This window comes from Plectropomus leopardus, chromosome 8 (assembly GCF_026936395.1).
Source record: "Plectropomus leopardus strain MGB_pleo_1.0 chromosome 8, ASM2693639v1, whole genome shotgun sequence".
Lineage (NCBI taxonomy): Eukaryota > Metazoa > Chordata > Actinopteri > Perciformes > Serranidae > Plectropomus > Plectropomus leopardus.
Genome location: NC_142183.1, coordinates 16789084 through 16811219, shown reverse-complemented (window position 1 = coordinate 16811219; position 22136 = coordinate 16789084). Strand labels below are relative to the sequence as shown.

The window sequence follows — 22136 nt, the reverse complement described above, 5'->3', positions numbered from 1 at the left end:
TAGTATGTCGAAAATGTCAAATTTTGACCCGTCTTAAGAATGGCTGAAAACCACATATTATGGCTAGTAGAGAGGCGTCATAGTGTACAAAGTGGGAATAGAGGCCCAAAAAGTCTCAAAACTTCATAATTTAGCATGTCAAAAAAATGGCCACAAACGCCATAGTATAGTATGTCGAAAATGTCAAATTTTGACCCGTCTTAAGAATGGCTGAAAACCACATATTATGGTTTGTAGAGAGGCTTCATAGTGTACAAAGTGGGAATAGAGGCCCAAAAAGTCCCAAAACTTCATAATTTAGCATGTCAAAAAAATGGCCAAAAGCGCCATAGTATAGTATGTCGAAAAATGTAAGATTTTGACCCGTCGTAAAAATGGGGGAAACCACATATTATAGCTTGTAGAGATGCGTCATTGTGTACAAAGTGGGAATAGAGGCCCAAAAAGTCTCAAAACTTCATAATTTAGCATGTCAAAAAAATGGCCACAAACGCCATAGTATAGTATGTCGACAATGGCATATTTTGACCCGTCAGAAAATGGCTGAAAACCACATATTATGGCTTGTAGAGAGGCGTCATAGTGTACAAAGTGGGAATAGAGGCCCAAAAGTCCCAAAACTTCATAATTTAGCATGTCAAAAATGGCCAAAACGCCATAGTATAGTATGTCGAAAAATGGCATATTTTGACCCGTCTTAAAAATGGCTGAAAACCACATATTATAGCATGTAGAGATGCGTCATAGTGTACAAAGTAGGAATAGAGGCCCAAAAAGTCCCAAAACTTCATAATTTAGCATGTCAACAAAAATGGCCACAAACGCCATAGTATAGTATGTCGAAAATGTCAAATTTTGACCCGTCTTAAGAATTGCTGAAATCCACATATTATGATTTGTAGAGAGGCGTCATAGTGTACAAAGTAGGAATAGAGGCCCAAAAAGTCTCAAAACTTCATAATTTAGCATGTCAAAAAAATGGCCACAAACGCCATAGTATAGTATGTCGAAAAATGGCATATTTTGACCTGTCAGAAAATGGCTGAAAACCACATATTATGGTTTGTAGAGAGGCTTCATAGTGTACAAAGTGGGAATAGAGGCCCAAAAAGTCCCAAAACTTCATAATTTAGCATGTCAAAAAAATGGCCAAAAACGCCATAGTATAGTATGTCGAAAAATTTCATATTTTGACCCGTCGTAAAAATGGGGGAAACCCACATATTATAGCTTGTAGAGATGCGTCATTGTGTACAAAGTGGGAATAGAGGCCCAAAAAGTCTCAAAACTTCATAATTTAGCATGTCAAAAAAATGGCCACAAACGCCATAGTATAGTATGTCGACAATGGCATATTTTGACCCGTCGTAAAAATGGCTGAAAACCACATATTATGGCTTGTAGAGAGGCGTCATAGTGTACAAAGTGGGAATAGAGGCCCAAAAAGTCCCAAAACTTCATAATTTAGCATGTCAAAAAAATGGCCACAAACGCCATAGTATAGTATGTCGACAATGGCATATTTTGACCCGTCAGAAAATGGCTGAAAACTACATATTATAGCTTGTAGAGATGCGTCATAGTGTACAAAGTGGGAATAGAGGCCCAAAAAGTACCAAAACTTCATAATTTAGCATGTCAAAAAAAATGGCCAAAAACGCCATAGTATAGTATGTCGAAAAATGGCATATTTTGACCCGTCTTAAAAATGGCTGAAAACCACATATTATAGCATGTAGAGATGCGTCATAGTGTACAAAGTAGGAATAGAGGCCCAAAAAGTCCCAAAACTTCATAATTTAGCATGTCAACAAAAATGGCCACAAACGCCATAGTATAGTATGTCGAAAATGTCAAATTTTGACCCGTCTTAAGAATGGCTGAAAACCACATATTATGGTTTGTAGAGAGGCTTCATAGTGTACAAAGTGGGAATAGAGGCCCAAAAAGTCCCAAAACTTCATAATTTAGCATGTCAAAAAAATGGCCAAAAACGCCATAGTATAGTATGTCGAAAAATGTAAGATTTTTGACCTGTCAGAAAAATGGGGAAACCCACATATTATAGCTTGTAGAGATGCGTCATTGTGTACAAAGTGGGAATAGAGGCCCAAAAAGTCTCAAAACTTCATAATTTAGCATGTCAAAAAAATGGCCAAAAACGCCATAGTATAGTATGTCGAAAAATGGCATATTCTCACCCGTCGTAAAAATGGCTGAAAACTACATATTATAGCTTGTAGAGATGCGTCATAGTGTACAAAGTGGGAATAGAGGCCCAAAAAGTACCAAAACTGCATAATTTAGCATGTCAAAAAAAATGGCAACAAATGCCATAGTATAGTATGTCGAAAATGTCAAATTTTGACCCGTCTTAAGAATGGCTGAAAACCACATATTATGGCTAGTAGAGAGGCGTCATAGTGTACAAAGTGGGAATAGAGGCCCAAAAAGTCTCAAAACTTCATAATTTAGCATGTCAAAAAAATGGCCACAAACGCCATAGTATAGTATGTCGACAATGGCATATTTTGACCCGTCAGAAAATGGCTGAAAACCACATATTATGGCTTGTAGAGAGGTCATAGTGTACAAAGTGGGAATAGAGGCCCAAAAAGTCCCAAAACTTCATAATTTAGCATGTCAAAAAAATGGCCACAAACGCCATAGTATAGTATGTCGACAATGGCATATTTTGACCCGTCGTAAAAATGGCTGAAAACCACATATTATGGCTTGTAGAGATGCGTCATAGTGTACAAAGTGGGAATAGAGGCCCAAAAAGTACCAAAACTGCATAATTTAGCATGTCAAAAAAAATGGCAACAAATGCCATAGTATAGTATGTCGAAAAATGGCATATTCTCACCCGTCGTAAAAATGGCTGAAAACTACATATTATAGCTTGTAGAGATGCGTCATAGTGTACAAAGTGGGAATAGAGGCCCAAAAAGTACCAAAACTTCATAATTTAGCATGTCAACAAAAATGGCCACAAACGCCATAGTATAGTATGTCGAAAATGTCAAATTTTGACCCGTCTTAAGAATGGCTGAAAACCACATATTATGGTTTGTAGAGAGGCTTCATAGTGTACAAAGTGGGAATAGAGGCCCAAAAAGTCCCAAAACTTCATAATTTAGCATGTCAAAAATGGCCAAAACGCCATAGTATAGTATGTCGAAAAATGTAAGATTTTGACCCGTCAGAAAATGGGGAAACCCACATATTATGGCTTGTAGAGAGGCGTCATTGTGTACAAAGTGGGAATAGAGGCCCAAAAAGTCTCAAAACTTCATAATTTAGCATGTCAAAAAAATGGCCAAAAACGCCATAGTATAGTATGTCGAAAAATGGCATATTTTGCACCGTCTTAAAATGGCTGAAAACTACATATTATAGCTTGTAGAGATGCGTCATAGTGTACAAAGTGGGAATAGAGGCCCAAAAAGTACCAAAACTTCATAATTTAGCATGTCAAAAAAATGGCCACAAACGCCATAGTATAGTATGTCGAAAATGTCAAATTTTGACCCGTCTTAAGAATGGCTGAAAACCACATATTATGGCTAGTAGAGAGGCGTCATAGTGTACAAAGTGGGAATAGAGGCCCAAAAAGTCTCAAAACTTCATAATTTAGCATGTCAAAAAAATGGCCAAAAACGCCATAGTATAGTATGTCGAAAATGTCAAATTTTGACCCGTCTTAAGAATGGCTGAAAACCACATATTATGGCTAGTAGAGAGGTCATAGTGTACAAAGTGGGAATAGAGGCCCAAAAGTCTCAAAACTTCATAATTTAGCATGTCAAAAAAATGGCCACAAACGCCATAGTATAGTATGTCGAAAATGTCAAATTTTGACCCGTCTTAAGAATGGCTGAAAAACACATATTATGGTTTGTAGAGAGGCTTCATAGTGTACAAAGTGGGAATAGAGGCCCAAAAGTCCCAAAACTTCATAATTTAGCATGTCAAAAAATGGCCAAAAGCGCCATAGTATAGTATGTCGAAAAATGTAAGATTTTGACCCGTCGTAAAAATGGGGGAAACCCACATATTATAGCTTGTAGAGATGCGTCATTGTGTACAAAGTGGGAATAGAGGCCCAAAAAGTCTCAAAACTTCATAATTTAGCATGTCAAAAAAATGGCCACAAACGCCATAGTATAGTATGTCGACAATGGCATATTTTGACCCGTCGTAAAAATGGCTGAAAACCACATATTATGGCTTGTAGAGAGGCGTCATAGTGTACAAAGTGGGAATAGAGGCCCAAAAAGTCTCAAAACTTCATAATTTAGCATGTCAAAAAAATGGCCACAAACGCCATATAGTATAGTATGTCGAAAAATGGCATATTTTGACCTGTCTTTAAAATGGCTGAAAACCACATATTATAGCATGTAGAGATGCGTCATAGTGTATAAAGTCGGAATAGAGGCCCAAAAAGTCCCAAAACTTCATAATTTAGCATGTCAAAAAAATGGCCAAAAACGCCATAGTATAGTATGTCGAAAATGTCAAATTTTGACCCGTCTTAAGAATTGCTGAAATCCACATATTATGATTTGTAGAGAGGCGTCATAGTGTACAAAGTAGGAATAGAGGCCCAAAAAGTCTCAAAACTTCATAATTTAGCATGTCAAAAAAATGGCCACAAATGCCATAGTATAGTATGTCGAAAAATGGCATATTTTGACCCGTCATAAAAATGCCTGAAAACCACATATTATGGCTTGTAGAGAGGCTTCATAGTGTACAAAGTGGGAATAGAGGCCCAAAAAGTCCCAAAACTTCATAATTTAGCATGTCAAAAAAATGGCCAAAAACGCCATAGTATAGTATGTCGAAAAATTTCATATTTTGACCCGTCGTAAAAATGGGGGAAACCCACATATTATAGCTTGTAGAGATGCATCATTGTGTACAAAGTGGGAATAGAGGCCCAAAAGTCCCAAAACTTCATAATTTAGCATGTCAAAAAATGGCCAAAACGCCATAGTATAGTATGTCAAAAAATTTCATATTTTGACCCCTCTTAAAAATGGGGGAAACCCACATATTATAGCTTGTAGAGATGCGTCATAGTGTACAAAGTGGGAATAGAGGCCCAAAAAGTCTCAAAACTGCATAATTTAGCATGTCAAAAAAATGGCCAAAAACGCCATAGTATAGTATGTCGAAAATGTCAAATTTTTACCCGTCTTAAGAATGGCTGAAAACCACATATTATGGTTTGTAGAGAGGCGTCCTTGTGTACAAAGTAGGAATAGAGGCCCAAAAAGTCTCAAAACTTCATCATTTAGCATGTCAAAAAAATGGCCACAAACGCCATAGTATAGTATGTCGAAAATGTCAAATTTTGACCCGTCTTAAGAATGGCTGAAAACCACATATTATGGTTTGTAGAGAGGCTTCATAGTGTACAAAGTGGGAATAGATGCCCAAAAAGTCCCAAAACTTCATAATTTAGCATGTCAAAAAAATGGCCAAAAACGCCATAGTATAGTATGTCGAACAATTTAAGATTTTGACCCGTCAGAAAATGGGGGAAACCCACATATTATAGCTTGTAGAGATGCGTCGTGTACAAAGTGGGAATAGAGGCCCAAAAAGTCCCAAAACTTCATAATTTAGCATGTCAAAAAAATGGCCAAAAACGCAATATTCTAGAAAGTCATGTGACAACCACAGAGTCAGGGCCATGGGTTGTAGAGGTTGGGTCCTCTGAGATTGTATACTGTGTATGTTTTGTGTCTCCAGGTCCTGAGCCACATGGAGCCGATTGCCTAATCAGGTGTACCGGGCCAGCGGTCCTGATTATTTAAACTGTGCTGCTGTTGTTCCTATTGTTTTTCCTGTTTCGATGCCAGCCAGCCACGCCGCCCTACATTGCTTTTCATTTTGTTTCTTTTGCACTCTACAACACGCACCACACATGATCAATGCATCCATACACCCTCACTCACCCCTGATTTTCATATCCACAACCCACTACGTTTTGCATCATTTATATTAATAAATATTGGTTGTTTACTTTACATGTGCCCGCATCCTTGTCATTTGTTGCAGTGTGAAAGCCAGCCATAACAGTCCAAAAATGTCAAATTTTGAAAAAGTGGTGGTTACAAAGTGGAAATTGAGGCCTAAAATGTATCAAAACTTCATGATTTAGCATGTCAAAAATATGGTCAAAATGGCATAGTACAGTATGTCGACAAATGTCAAATTTTGACCCGTCATTAAAATGGCCACAAACGCCATAGTATAGTATGTCGAAAATGTCAAATATTGACCCCTCTTAAAAATGGGGGAAACCCACATATTATAGCTTGTAGAGAGGCGTCATAGTGTACAAAGTAAGAATAGAGGCCCAAAAAGTCTCAAAACTTCATAATTTAGCATGTCAAAAAAATGGCCAAAAACGACATAGTATAGTATGTCGAAAAATGGCATATTTTGACCCGTCTTAAGAATGGCTGAAAACCACATATTATGGCTAGTAGAGAGGCGTCATAGTGTACAAAGTGGGAATAGAGGCCCAAAAAGTCTCAAAACTTCATAATTTAGCATGTCAAAAAAATGGCCAAAAACGCCATAGTATAGTATGTCGAAAATGTCAAATTTTGACCCGTCTTAAGAATGGCTGAAAACCACATATTATGGCTAGTAGAGAGGCGTCATAGTGTACAAAGTGGGAATAGAGGCCCAAAAAGTCTCAAAACTTCATAATTTAGCATGTCAAAAAAATGGCCACAAACGCCATAGTATAGTATGTCGAAAATGTCAAATTTTGACCCGTCTTAAGAATGGCTGAAAACCACATATTATGGTTTGTAGAGAGGCTTCATAGTGTACAAAGTGGGAATAGAGGCCCAAAAAGTCCCAAAACTTCATAATTTAGCATGTCAAAAAAATGGCCAAAAGCGCCATAGTATAGTATGTCGAAAAATGTAAGATTTTGACCCGTCGTAAAAATGGGGGAAACCCACATATTATAGCTTGTAGAGATGCGTCATTGTGTACAAAGTGGGAATAGAGGCCCAAAAAGTCTCAAAACTTCATAATTTAGCATGTCAAAAAAATGGCCACAAACGCCATAGTATAGTATGTCGACAATGGCATATTTTGACCCGTCGTAAAAATGGCTGAAAACCACATATTATGGCTTGTAGAGAGGCGTCATAGTGTACAAAGTGGGAATAGAGGCCCAAAAAGTCCAAAAACTTCATAATTTAGCATGTCAAAAAATGGCCAAAACGCCATAGTATAGTATGTCTAAAAATGGCATATTTTGACCCGTCTTAAAAATGGCTGAAAACCACATATTATAGCATGTAGAGATGCGTCATAGTGTACAAAGTAGGAATAGAGGCCCAAAAAGTCCCAAAACTTCATAATTTAGAATGTCAAAAAAATGGCCACAAACGCCATAGTATAGTATGTCGAAAAATGTCACATTTTGACCCTTCGTAAGAATTGCTGAAACCCACATATTATGGTTTGTAGAGAGGCGTCATAGTGTACAAAGTAGGAATAGAGGCCCAAAAAGTCTCAAAACTTCATAATTTAGCATGTCAAAAAAATGGCCACAAATGCCATAGTATAGTATGTCGAAAAATGGCATATTTTGACCCGTCGTAAAAATGGCTGAAAACCACATATTATGGCTTGTAGAGAGGCTTCATAGTGTACAAAGTGGGAATAGAGGCCCAAAAAGTCCCAAAACTTCATAATTTAGCATGTCAAAAAAATGGCCAAAAACGCCATAGTATAGTATGTCGAAAAATTTCATATTTTGACCCGTCGTAAAAATGGGGGAAACCCACATATTATAGCTTGTAGAGATGCGTCATTGTGTACAAAGTGGGAATAGAGGCCCAAAAAGTCTCAAAACTTCATAATTTAGCATGTCAAAAATGGCCACAAACGCCATAGTATAGTATGTCGACAATGGCATATTTTGACCCGTCAGAAAATGGCTGAAAACCACATATTATGGCTTGTAGAGAGGCGTCATAGTGTACAAAGTGGGAATAGAGGCCCAAAAGTCCCAAAACTTCATAATTTAGCATGTCAAAAAATGGCCACAAACGCCATAGTATAGTATGTCGACAATGGCATATTTTGACCCGTCGTAAAAATGGCTGAAAACCACATATTATGGCTTGTAGAGAGGCGTCATAGTGTACAAAGTGGGAATAGAGGCCCAAAAAGTCTCAAAACTTCATAATTTAGCATTTAAAAAAAAATGGCCAAAAACGCCATAGTATAGTATGTCAAAAAATGTCATATTTTTGACCCGTCGTAAAAATGGCTGAAACCCACATATTATAGCTTGTAGAGATGCGTCATAGTGTACAAAGTAGGAATAGAGGCCCAAAAAGTCCCAAAACTTCATAATTTAGCATGTCAAAAAAATGGCCACAAACGCCATAGTATAGTATGTCGAAAATGTCAAATTTTGACCCGTCGTAAAAATGGCTGAAAACCACATATTATGGCTTCTAGAGACGCTTCATAGTGTACAAAGTGGGAATAGAGGCCCAAAAAGTCCCAAAACTTCATAATTTAGCATGTCAAAAAAATGGCCAAAAACGCCATAGTATAGTATGTCGAAAAATGTAAGATTTTGACCCGTCGTAAAAATGGGGGAAACCCACATATTATAGCTTGTAGAGATGCGTCATTGTGTACAAAGTGGGAATAGAGGCCCAAAAAGTCTCAAAACTTCATAATTTAGCATGTCAAAAAAATGGCCAAAAACGCCATAGTATAGTATGTCGAAAAAGGCATATTTTGCAATCTTAAAAATGGCTGAAAACTACATATTATAGCTTGTAGAGATGCGTCATAGTGTACAAAGTGGGAATAGAGGCCCAAAAAGTACCAAAACTTCATAATTTAGCATGTCAAAAAAAATGGCCACAAATGCCATAGTATAGTATGTCGAAAAATGGCAAATTTTGACCCGTCTTAAGAATGGCTGAAAACCACATATTATGGCTAGTAGAGAGGCGTCATAGTGTACAAAGTGGGAATAGAGGCCCAAAAAGTCTCAAAACTTCATAATTTAGCATGTCAAAAAAATGGCCAAAAACGCCATAGTATAGTATGTCGAAAATGTCAAATTTTGACCCGTCTTAAGAATGGCTGAAAACCACATATTATGGCTAGTAGAGAGGCGTCATAGTGTACAAAGTGGGAATAGAGGCCCAAAAAGTCTCAAAACTTCATAATTTAGCATGTCAAAAAAATGGCCACAAACGCCATAGTATAGTATGTCGAAAATGTCAAATTTTGACCCGTCTTAAGAATGGCTGAAAACCACATATTATGGTTTGTAGAGAGGCTTCATAGTGTACAAAGTGGGAATAGAGGCCCAAAAAGTCCCAAAACTTCATAATTTAGCATGTCAAAAAAATGGCCAAAAGCGCCATAGTATAGTATGTCGAAAAATGTAAGATTTTGACCTGTCAGAAAATGGGGAAACCCACATATTATAGCTTGTAGAGATGCGTCATTGTGTACAAAGTGGGAATAGAGGCCCAAAAAGTCTCAAAACTTCATAATTTAGCATGTCAAAAAAATGGCCACAAACGCCATAGTATAGTATGTCGACAATGGCATATTTTGACCCGTCGTAAAAATGGCTGAAAACCACATATTATGGCTTGTAGAGAGGCGTCATAGTGTACAAAGTGGGAATAGAGGCCCAAAAAGTCTCAAAACTTCATAATTTAGCATGTCAAAAAAATGGCCAAAAACGCCATAGTATAGTATGTCGAAAAATGGCATATTTTGACCCGTCTTAAAAATGGCTGAAAACCACATATTATAGCATGTAGAGATGCGTCATAGTGTACAAAGTAGGAATAGAGGCCCAAAAAGTCCCAAAACTTCATAATTTAGCATGTCAACAAAAATGGCCACAAACGCCATAGTATAGTATGTCGAAAATGTCAAATTTTGACCCGTCTTAAGAATTGCTGAAATCCACATATTATGATTTGTAGAGAGGCGTCATAGTGTACAAAGTAGGAATAGAGGCCCAAAAAGTCTCAAAACTTCATAATTTAGCATGTCAAAAAAATGGCCACAAATGCCATAGTATAGTATGTCGAAAAATGGCATATTTTGACCCGTCATAAAAATGCCTGAAAACCACATATTATGGCTTGTAGAGAGGCTTCATAGTGTACAAAGTGGGAATAGAGGCCCAAAAAGTCCCAAAACTTCATAATTTAGCATGTCAAAAAAATGGCCAAAAACGCCATAGTATAGTATGTCGAAAAATTTCATATTTTGACCCGTCGTAAAAATGGGGGAAACCCACATATTATAGCTTGTAGAGATGCATCATTGTGTACAAAGTGGGAATAGAGGCCCAAAAAGTCCCAAAACTTCATAATTTAGCATGTCAAAAAAATGGCCAAAAACGCCATAGTATAGTATGTCGAAAAATTTCATATTTTGACCCCTCTTAAAAATGGGGGAAACCCACATATTATAGCTTGTAGAGATGCGTCATTGTGTACAAAGTGGGAATAGAGGCCCAAAAAGTCCCAAAACTTCATCATTTAGCATGTCAAAAAAATGGCCAAAAACGCCATAGTATAGTATGTCGAAAATGTCAAATTTTTACCCGTCTTAAGAATGGCTGAAAACCACATATTATGGTTTGTAGAGAGGCGCCCTTGTGTACAAAGTAGGAATAGAGGCCCAAAAGTCTCAAAACTTCATCATTTAGCATGTCAAAAAAATGGCCACAAACGCCATAGTATAGTATGTCGAAAATGTCAAATTTTGACCCGTCTTAAGAATGGCTGAAAACCACATATTATGGTTTGTAGAGAGGCTTCATAGTGTACAAAGTGGGAATAGATGCCCAAAAAGTCCCAAAACTTCATAATTTAGCATGTCAAAAAAATGGCCAAAAACGCCATAGTATAGTATGTCGAAAAATTTAAGATTTTGACCCGTCGTAAAAATGGGGGAAACCCACATATTATAGCTTGTAGAGATGCGTCATAGTGTACAAAGTGGGAATAGAGGCCCAAAAAGTCCCAAAACTTCATAATTTAGCATGTCAAAAAAATGGCCAAAAACGCAATATTCTAGAAAGTCATGTGACCACCACAGAGTCAGGGCCATGGGTTGTAGAGGTTGGGTCCTCTGAGATTGTATACTGTGTATGTTTTGTGTCTCCAGGTCCTGAGCCACATGGAGCCGATTGCCTAATCAGGTGTACCGGGCCAGCGGTCCTGATTATTTAAACTGTGCTGCTGTTGTTCCTATTGTTTTTCCTGTTTCGATGCCAGCCAGCCACGCCGCCCTACATTGCTTTTCATTTTGTTTCTTTTGCACTCTACAACACGCACCACACATGATCAATGCATCCATACACCCTCACTCACCCCTGATTTTCATATCCACAACCCACTACGTTTTGCATCATTTATATTAATAAATATTGGTTGTTTACTTTACATGTGCCCGCATCCTTGTCATTTGTTGCAGTGTGAAAGCCAGCCATAACAGTCCAAAAATGTCAAATTTTGAAAAAGTGGTGGTTACAAAGTGGAAATTGAGGCCTAAAATGTATCAAAACTTCATGATTTAGCATGTCAAAAATATGGTCAAAATGGCATAGTACAGTATGTCGACAAATGTCAAATTTTGACCCGTCATTAAAATGGCCACAAACGCCATAGTATAGTATGTCGAAAATGTCAAATATTGACCCCTCTTAAAAATGGGGGAAACCCACATATTATAGCTTGTAGAGATGCGTCATAGTGTACAAAGTAAGAATAGAGGCCCAAAAAGTCTCAAAACTTCATAATTTAGCATGTCAAAAAAATGGCCAAAAACGACATAGTATAGTATGTCGAAAAATGGCATATTTTGACCCGTCTTAAGAATGGCTGAAAACCACATATTATGGCTTGTAGAGACGTGTCATAGTGTACAAAGTAGGAATAGAGGCCCAAAAAGTCTCAAAACTTCATAATTTAGCATGCCAAAAAAATGGCCACAAACGCCATAGTATAGTATGTCGAAAATGTCAAATATTGACCCCTCTTAAAAATGGGGGAAGCCCACATATTATAGCTTGTAGAGATGCGTCATAGTGTACAAAGTAGGAATAGAGGCCCAAAAAGTCTCAAAACTTCATAATTTAGCATGTCAACAAAAATGGCCAAAAACGCCATGGTATAGTATGTCGAAAAATGGCATATTTTGACCCGTCTTAAAAATGGCTGAAAACCACATATTATGGCTTGTAGAGACGCGTAATAGTGTACAATGTGGGAATAGAGTCCAAAAAAGGTCAAAACCTTCATAATATGGCATGTCAAAAAAATGGCCAAAAACGCCATAGTATAGTATGAGGAAAAATGTCATATTTTGACCCATCTTAAAAATGGCTGAAAACCACATATTATGGCTTGTAGAGACACATCATAGTGTATAAAGTAGGAATAGAGGCCCACAAAGTACCAAAACTGCATAATTTAGCATGTCAAAAAAATGGCAACAAATGCCATAGTATAGTATGTGGAAAAATGGCATATTTTGACCCGTCTTAAAAATGGCTGAAAACCACATATTATGGCTTGTAGAGACGCGTAATAGTGTACAAAGTAGGAATAGAGGCCAAAAAAGTCCCAAAACTTCATAATTTAGCATGTCAAAAAAATGGCCAAAAACGCCATAGTATAGTATGTCGAAAAATGTAAGATTTTGACCCGTCGTAAAAATGGGGGAAACCCACATATTATAGCTTGTAGAGATGCGTCATTGTGTACAAAGTGGGAATAGAGGCCCAAAAAGTCCCAAAACTTCATAATTTAGCATGTTAAAAAAATGGCCACAAACGCCATAGTATAGTATGTCGAAAATGTCAAATTTTGACCCGTCTTAAGAATGGCTGAAAACCACATATTATAGCTTGTAGAGAGGCGCCATAGTGTACAAAGTGGGAATAGAGGCCCAAAAAGTCTCAAAACTTCATAATTTAGCATGTCAAAAAAATGGCCACAAACGCCATAGTATAGTATGTCGAAAATGTCAAATTTTGACCCGTCTTAAGAATGGCTGAAAACCACATATTATAGCTTGTAGAGAGGCGCCATAGTGTACAAAGTGGGAATAGAGGCCCAAAAAGTCTCAAAACTTCATAATTTAGCATGTCAAAAAAATGGCCAAAAACGCCATAGTATAGTATGTCGAAAATGTCAAATTTTGACCCGTCTTAAGAATGGCTGAAAACCACATATTATGGCTTGTAGAGAGGCGTCATAGTGTACAAAATGGGAATAGAGGCCCAAAAAGTCCCAAAACTTCATAATTTAGCATGTCAAAAAAATGGCCACAAACGCCATAGTATAGTATGTCGAAAATGTCAAATATCAACCCCTCTTAAAAATGGGGGAAACCCACATATTATAGCTTGTAGAGATTCGTCATAGTGTACAAAGTAGGAATAGAGGCCCAAAAAGTCTCAAAACTTCATAATTTAGCATGTCAAAAAAATGGCCAAAAACGCCATAGTATAGTATGTCGAAAAATGGCATATTTTGACCCGTCGTAAAAATGGCTGAAAACCACATATTATGGCTTGTAGAGACGTGTCATAGTGTACAAAGTAGGAATAGAGGCCCAAAAAGTCTCAAAACTTCATAATTTAGCATGTCAAAAAAATGGCCACAAACGCCATAGTATAGTATGTCGAAAATGTCAAATTTTGACCCGTCTTAAGAATGGCTGAAAACCACATATTATGGCTTGTAGAGAGGCGTCATAGTGTACAAAGTGGGAATAGAGGCCCAAAAAGTCCCAAAACTTCATAATTTAGCATGTCAAAAAAATGGCCACAAACGCCATAGTATAGTATGTCGAAAATGTCAAATATCAACCCCTCTTAAAAATGGGGGAAACCCACATATTATAGCTTGTAGAGATGCGTCATAGTGTACAAAGTGGGAATAGAGGCCCAAAAAGTACCAAAACTTCATGATTTAGCAGCTCAAAAAAATGGCCACAAATGCCATAGTATAGTATGTCGAAAAATGGCATATTCTCACCCGTCGTAAAAATGGCTGAAAACTACATATTATAGCTTGTAGAGATGCGTCATAGTGTACAAAGTGGGAATAGAGGCCCAAAAAGTCTCAAAAGTTCATAATTTAGCATTTAAAAAAAAATGGCCACAAACGCCATAGTATAGTGTGTCGAAAAATGGCATACCTTGACCCGACTTACAAATGGCTGAAAACCACATATTATAGCTTGTAGAGATGCGTCATAGTGTACAAAGTGGGAATAGAGGCCCAAAAAGTCTCAAAACTTCATAATTTAGCATGTCAAAAAAATGGCCACAAACGCCATAGTATAGTATGTCGAAAATGTCAAATTTTGACCCGTCTTAAGAATGGCTGAAAACCACATATTATGGCTTGTAGAGAGGCGCCATAGTGTACAAAGTGGGAATAGAGGCCCAAAAAGTCTCAAAACTTCATAATTTAGCATGTCAAAAAAATGGCCACAAACGCCATAGTATAGTATGTCGAAAATGTCAAATTTTGACCCGTCTTAAGAATGGCTGAAAAAGCACATATTATGGTTTGTAGAGAGGCGTCATAGTGTACAAAGTGGGAATAGAGGCCCAAAAAGTCCCAAAACTTCATAATTTAGCATGTCAAAAAAATGGCCACAAACGCCATAGTATAGTATGTCGAAAATGTCAAATATCAACCCCTCTTAAAAATGGGGGAAACCCACATATTATGGCTTGTTGAGACGCGTAATAGTGTACAAAGTGGGAATAGAGGCCCAAAAAGTCTCAAAACTTCATAATTTAGCATGTCAAAAAAATGGCCAAAAACGCCATAGTATAGTATGTCGAAAAATGACATATTTTGACCCGTCGTAAAAATGGCTGAAAACCACATATTATGGCTTGTAGAGAGGCGTCATAGTGTACAAAGTGGGAATAGAGGCCCAAAAAGTCCCAAAACTTCATAATTTAGCATGTCAAAAAAATGGCCAAAAACGCCATAGTATAGTATGTCGAAAAATGGCATATTTTGACCCGTCTTAAAAATGGCTGAAAACCACATATTATGGCTTGTAGAGACGTGTCATAGTGTACAAAGTGGGAATAGAGGCCCAAAAAGTCTCAAAACTTCATAATTTAGCATGTCAAAAAAATGGCCACAAACGCCATAGTATAGTATGTCGAAAATGTCAAATTTTGACCCGTCTTAAGAATGGCTGAAAACCACATATTATGGCTTGTAGAGAGGCTCCATAGTGTACAAAGTGGGAATAGAGGCCCAAAAAGTCTCAAAACTTCATAATTTAGCATGTCAAAAAAATGGCCACAAACGCCATAGTATAGTATGTCGAAAATGTCAAATATCAACCCCTCTTAAAAATGGGGGAAACCCACATATTATAGCTTGTAGAGATGCGTCATAGTGTACAAAGTAGGAATAGAGGCCCAAAAAGTCTCAAAACTTCATAATTTAGCATGTCAAAAAAATGGCCAAAAACGCCATAGTATAGTATGTCGAAAAATGGCATATTTTGACCCGTCAGAAAATGGCTGAAAACCACATATTATGGCTTGTAGAGACGTGTCATAGTGTACAAAGTAGGAATAGAGGCCCAAAAAGTCTCAAAACTTCATAATTTAGCATGTCAAAAAAATGGCCACAAACGCCATAGTATAGTATGTCGAAAATGTCAAATTTTGACCCGTCTTAAGAATGGCTGAAAACCACATATTATGGCTTGTAGAGAGGCGTCATAGTGTACAAAGTGGGAATAGAGCCCAAAAAGTCTCAAAACTTCATAATTTAGCATGTCAAAAAAATGGCCACAAACGCCATAGTATAGTATGTCGAAAATGTCAAATATCAACCCCTCTTAAAAATGGGGGAAACCCACATATTATAGCTTGTAGAGATGCGTCATAGTGTACAAAGTGGGAATAGAGGCCCAAAAAGTCTCAAAACTTCATAATTTAGCATGTCAAAAAAATGGCCAAAAACGCCATAGTATAGTATGTCGAAAAATGGCATATTTTGACCCGTCGTAAAAATGGCTGAAAACCACATATTATAGCTTGTAGAGAGGCGTCATAGTGTACAAAGTGGGAATAGAGGCCCAAAAAGTCCCAAAACTTCATAATTTAGCATGTCAAAAAAATGGCCAAAAACGCCATAGTATAGTATGTTGAAAAATGCCATATTTTGACCCGTCTTAAAAATGGCTGAAAACCACATATTATGGCTTGTAGAGACGTGTCATAGTGTACAAAGTGGGAATAGAGGCCCAAAAAGTCTCAAAACTTCATAATTTAGCATGTCAAAAAAATGGCCACAAACGCCATAGTATAGTATGTCGAAAATGTCAAATTTTGACCCGTCTTAAAAATGGCTGAAAACCACATATTATGGCTTGTAGAGAGGCGTCATAGTGTACAAAGTGGGAATAGAGGCCCAAAAAGTCCCAAAACTTCATAATTTAGCATGTCAAAAAAATGGCCACAAACGCCATAGTATAGTATGTCGAAAATGTCAAATTTTGACCCGTCTTAAGAATGGCTGAAAACCACATATTATGGTTTGTAGAGAGGCGTCATAGTGTACAAAGTGGGAATAGAGGCCCAAAAAGTCTCAAAACTTCATAATTTAGCATGTCAAAAAAATGGCCACAAACGCCATAGTATAGTATGTCGAAAATGTCAAATTTTGACCCGTCTTAAGAATGGCTGAAAACCACATATTATGGCTTGTAGAGAGGCGTCATAGTGTACAAAATGGGAATAGAGGCCCAAAAAGTCCCAAAACTTCATAATTTAGCATGTCAAAAAAATGGCCACAAACGCCATAGTATAGTATGTCGAAAATGTCAAATATCAACCCCTCTTAAAAATGGGGGAAACCCACATATTATAGCTTGTAGAGATGCGTCATAGTGTACAAAGTAGGAATAGAGGCCCAAAAAGTCTCAAAACTTCATAATTTAGCATGTCAAAAAAATGGCCAAAAACGCCATAGTATAGTATGTCGAAAAATGGCATATTTTGACCCGTCGTAAAAATGGCTGAAAACCACATATTATGGCTTGTAGAGACGTGTCATAGTGTACAAAGTAGGAATAGAGGCCCAAAAAGTCTCAAAACTTCATAATTTAGCATGTCAAAAAAATGGCCACAAACGCCATAGTATAGTATGTCGAAAATGTCAAATTTTGACCCGTCTTAAGAATGGCTGAAAACCACATATTATGGCTTGTAGAGAGGCGTCATAGTGTACAAAGTGGGAATAGAGGCCCAAAAAGTCCCAAAACTTCATAATTTAGCATGTCAAAAAAATGGCCACAAACGCCATAGTATAGTATGTCGAAAATGTCAAATATCAACCCCTCTTAAAAATGGGGGAAACCCACATATTATAGCTTGTAGAGATGCGTCATAGTGTACAAAGTGGGAATAGAGGCCCAAAAAGTCTCAAAACTTCATAATTTAGCATGTCAAAAAAATGGCCAAAAACGCCATAGTATAGTATGTCGAAAAATGTCAAATTTTGACTCGTCGCATAAATGGCTGAAAACCACATATTATGGCTTGTAGAGAGGCGTCATAGTGTACAAAGTGGGAATAGAGGCCCAAAAAGTCCCAAAACTTCATAATTTAGCATGTCAAAAAAATGGCCAAAAACGCCATAGTATAGTATGTCGAAAAATGGCATATTTTGACCCGTCTTAAAAATGGCTGAAAACCACATATTATGGCTTGTAGAGACGTGTCATAGTGTACAAAGTGGGAATAGAGGCCCAAAAAGTCTCAAAACTTCATAATTTAGCATGTCAAAAAAATGGCCACAAACGCCATAGTATAGTATGTCGAAAATGTCAAATTTTGACCCGTCTTAAGAATGGCTGAAAACCACATATTATGGCTTGTAGAGAGGCGCCATAGTGTACAAAGTGGGAATAGAGGCCCAAAAAGTCTCAAAACTTCATAATTTAGCATGTCAAAAAATGGCCAACAAACGCCATAGTATAGTATGTCGAAAATGTCAAATTTTGACCCGTCTTAAGAATGGCTGAAAACCACATATTATGGTTTGTAGAGAGGCGTCATAGTGTACAAAGTGGGAATAGAGGCCCAAAAAGTCTCAAAACTTCATAATTTAGCATGTCAAAAAAATGGCCACAAACGCCATAGTATAGTATGTCGAAAATGTCAAAAATTGACCCTCTTAAAATGGGGAAACCCACATATTATAGCTTGTAGAGATGCGTCATAGTGTACAAAGTAGGAATAGAGGCCCAAAAAGTCTCAAAACTTCATAATTTAGCATGTCAAAAAAATGGCCAAAAACGCCATAGTATAGTATGTCGAAAAATGGCATATTTTGACCCGTCAGAAAATGGCTGAAAACCACATATTATGGCTTGTAGAGACGTGTCATAGTGTACAAAGTAGGAATAGAGGCCCAAAAAGTCTCAAAACTTCATAATTTAGCATGTCAAAAAAATGGCCACAAACGCCATAGTATAGTATGTCGAAAAATGGCATATTTTGACCCGTCTTAAAAATGGCTGAAAACCACATATTATAGCTTGTAGAGACGTGCCATAGTGTACAAAGTAGGAATAGAGGCCCAAAAAGTCTCAAAACTTCATAATTTAGCATGTCAAAAAAATGGCCAAAAACGCCATAGTATAGTATGTCGAAAAATGGCATATTTTGACCCGTCTTAAAAATGGCTGAAAACCACATATTATAGCTTGTAGAGATTCGTCATAGTGTACAAAGTAGGAATAGAGGCCCAAAAAGTCTCAAAACTTCATAATTTAGCATGTCAAAAAAATGGCCACAAACGCCATAGTATAGTATGTCGAAAAATGGCATATTTTGACCCATCGTAAAAATGGCTGAAAACCACATATTATGGCTTGTAGAGACGCGTCATAGTGTACAAAGTAGGAATAGAGGCCCAAAAAGTCTCAAAACTTCATAATTTAGCATGTCAAAAAAATGGCCACAAATGCCATAGTATAGTATGTCGAAAATGGCATATTTTGACCCGTCTTAAGAATGGCTGAAAACCACATATTATGGCTTGTAGAGAGGCGTCATAGTGTACAAAGTGGGAATAGAGGCCCAAAAAGTCCCAAAACTTCATAATTTAGCATGTCAAAAAAATGGCCACAAACGCCATAGTATAGTATGTCGAAAATGTCAAATATCAACCCCTCTTAAAAATGGGGGAAACCCACATATTATAGCTTGTAGAGATGCGTCATAGTGTACAAAGTGGGAATAGAGGCCCAAAAAGTCTCAAAACTTCATAATTTAGCATGTCAAAAAAATGGCCAAAAACGCCATAGTATAGTATGTCGAAAAATGTCAAATTTTGACCCATCGTGAAAATGGCTAAAAACCACATATTATGGCTTGAAGAAACACGCTATAGTGTACAATGTGGGAATAGAAACCAAAAAAGTCCAAAAACTTCATAATTTAGCATGTCAAAAAAATGGCCAAAAAGGCCATAGTATAGTATGTCGAAAATGGCATATTTTGACCCGTCTTAAAAATGGCTGAAAACCACATATTATGGCTTGTAGAGACGTGTCATAGTGTACAAAGTGGGAATAGAGGCCCAAAAAGTCTCAAAACTTCATAATTTAGCATGTCAAAAAAATGGCCACAAACGCCATAGTATAGTATGTCGAAAATGTCAAATTTTGACCCGTCTTAAGAATGGCTGAAAACCACATATTATGGCTTGTAGAGAGGCGCCATAGTGTACAAAGTGGGAATAGAGGCCCAAAAAGTCTCAAAACTTCATAATTTAGCATGTCAAAAAAATGGCCACAAACGCCATAGTATAGTATGTCGAAAATGTCAAATTTTGACCCGTCTTAAGAATGGCTGAAAACCACATATTATGGTTTGTAGAGAGGCGTCATAGTGTACAAAGTGGGAATAGAGGCCCCAAAAGTCTCAAAACTTCATAATTTAGCATGTCAAAAAAATGGCCACAAACGCCATAGTATAGTATGTCGAAAATGTCAAATATTGACCCCTCTTAAAAATGGGGGAAACCCACATATTATAGCTTGTAGAGATGCGTCATAGTGTACAAAGTAGGAATAGAGGCCCAAAAAGTCTCAAAACTTCATAATTTAGCATGTCAAAAAAATGGCCAAAAACGCCATAGTATAGTATGTCGAAAAATGGCATATTTTGACCCGTCGTAAAAATGGCTGAAAACCACATATTATGGCTTGTAGAGACGTGTCATAGTGTACAAAGTAGGAATAGAGGCCCAAAAAGTCTCAAAACTTCATAATTTAGCATGTCAAAAAAATGGCCACAAACGCCATAGTATAGTATGTCGAAAAATGGCATATTTTGACCCGTCTTAAAAATGGCTGAAAACCACATATTATAGCTTGTAGAGACGTGCCATAGTGTACAAAGTAGGAATAGAGGCCCAAAAAGTCTCAAAACTTCATAATTTAGCATGTCAAAAAAATGGCCAAAAACGCCATAGTATAGTATGTCGAAAAATGGCATATTTTGACCCGTCTTAAAAATGGCTGAAAACCACATATTATAGCTTGTAGAGATGTGTCATAGTGTACAAAGTAGGAATAGAGGCCCAAAAAGTCTCAAAACTTCATAATTTAGCATGTCAAAAAAATGGCCAAAAACGCCATAGTATAGTATGTCGAAAAATGGCATATTTTGACCCGTCTTAAAAATGGCTGAAAACCACATATTATAGCTTGTAGAGATGCGTCATAGTGTACAAAGTAGGAATAGAGGCCCAAAAAGTCTCAAAACTTCATCATTTAGCATGTCAAAAAAATGGCCACAAACGCCATAGTATAGTATGTCGAAAAATGTAAGATTTTGACCCTTCTTAAGAATGGCTGAAAACCACATATTATGGCTTGTAGAGAGGCGTCATAGTGTACAAAGTGGGAATAGAGGCCCAAAAAGTCTCAAAACTTCATAATTTAGCATGTCAAAACAATGGCCACAAACGCCATAGTATAGTATGTCGAAAATGTCAACTATTGACCCCTCTTAAAAATGGGGGAAACCCACATATTATAGCTTGTAGAGATGCGTCATAGTGTACAAAGTAGGAATAGAGGCCCAAAAAGTCTCAAAACTTCATAATTTAGCATGTCAAAAAAATGGCCAAAAACGCCATAGTATAGTATGTCGAAAAATGGCATATTTTGACCCGTCTTAAAAATGGCTGAAAACCACATATTATGGCTTGTAGAGACGTGTCATAGTGTACAAAGTAGGAATAGAGGCCCAAAAAGTCTCAAAACTTCATAATTTAGCATGTCAAAAAAATGGCCACAAACGCCATAGTATAGTATGTCGAAAATGTCAAATTTTGACCCGTCTTAAGAATGGCTGAAAACCACATATTATGGCTTGTAGAGAGGCGTCATAGTGTACAAAGTGGGAATAGAGGCCCAAAAAGTCTCAAAACTTCATAATTTAGCATGTCAAAAAAATGGCCAAAAACGCCATAGTATAGTATGTCGAAAAATGGCATATTTTGACCCGTCTTAAAAATGGCTGAAAACCACATATTATAGCTTGTAGAGATGCGTCATAGTGTACAAAGTGGGAATAGAGGCCCAAAAAGTACCAAAACTTCATAATTTAGCATGTCAAAAAAAATGGCCAAAAACGCCATAGTATAGTATGTCGAAAAATGTCATATTTTGACCAGTCTTAAAAATGGTTGAAACCCACGTATTATGGCTTGTTGAGATGCGTCATAGTGTACAAAGTGGGAATAGAGGCCCAAAAAGTCTCAAAAGTTCATAATTTAGCATTTAAAAAAAAATGGCCACAAATGCCATAGTATAGTATGTCGAAAATGTCAAATTTTGACCCGTCTTAAGAATGGCTGAAAACCACATATTATGGCTTGTAGAGAGGTGTCATGGTGTACAAAGTGGGAATAGAGGCCCAAAAAGTCTCAAAACTTCATAATTTAGCATGTCACAAAAATGGCCACAAACGCCATAGTATAGTATGTCGAAAATGTCAAATATTGACCCCTCTT

General features: G+C 37.1%; 1 protein-coding gene across 2 annotated transcripts in view; it reads left to right on the top strand.

Moving 5' to 3' along the window:
• The window catches only part of ccdc88b (coiled-coil and HOOK domain protein 88B), an 89562-nt gene extending 83519 nt beyond the window's left edge, over positions 1-6043 (top strand). For both annotated transcript variants that reach the window (XM_088080996.1, XM_088080997.1), the window contains one exon: positions 5767-6043. In XM_088080996.1, the coding sequence (XP_087937122.1) occupies positions 5767-5831 (65 nt within the window). In that variant the 3' untranslated portion in view covers positions 5832-6043. The remainder of the gene's footprint in view (positions 1-5766) is intronic.
• Positions 6044-22136: the final 16093 nt, after the last annotated feature.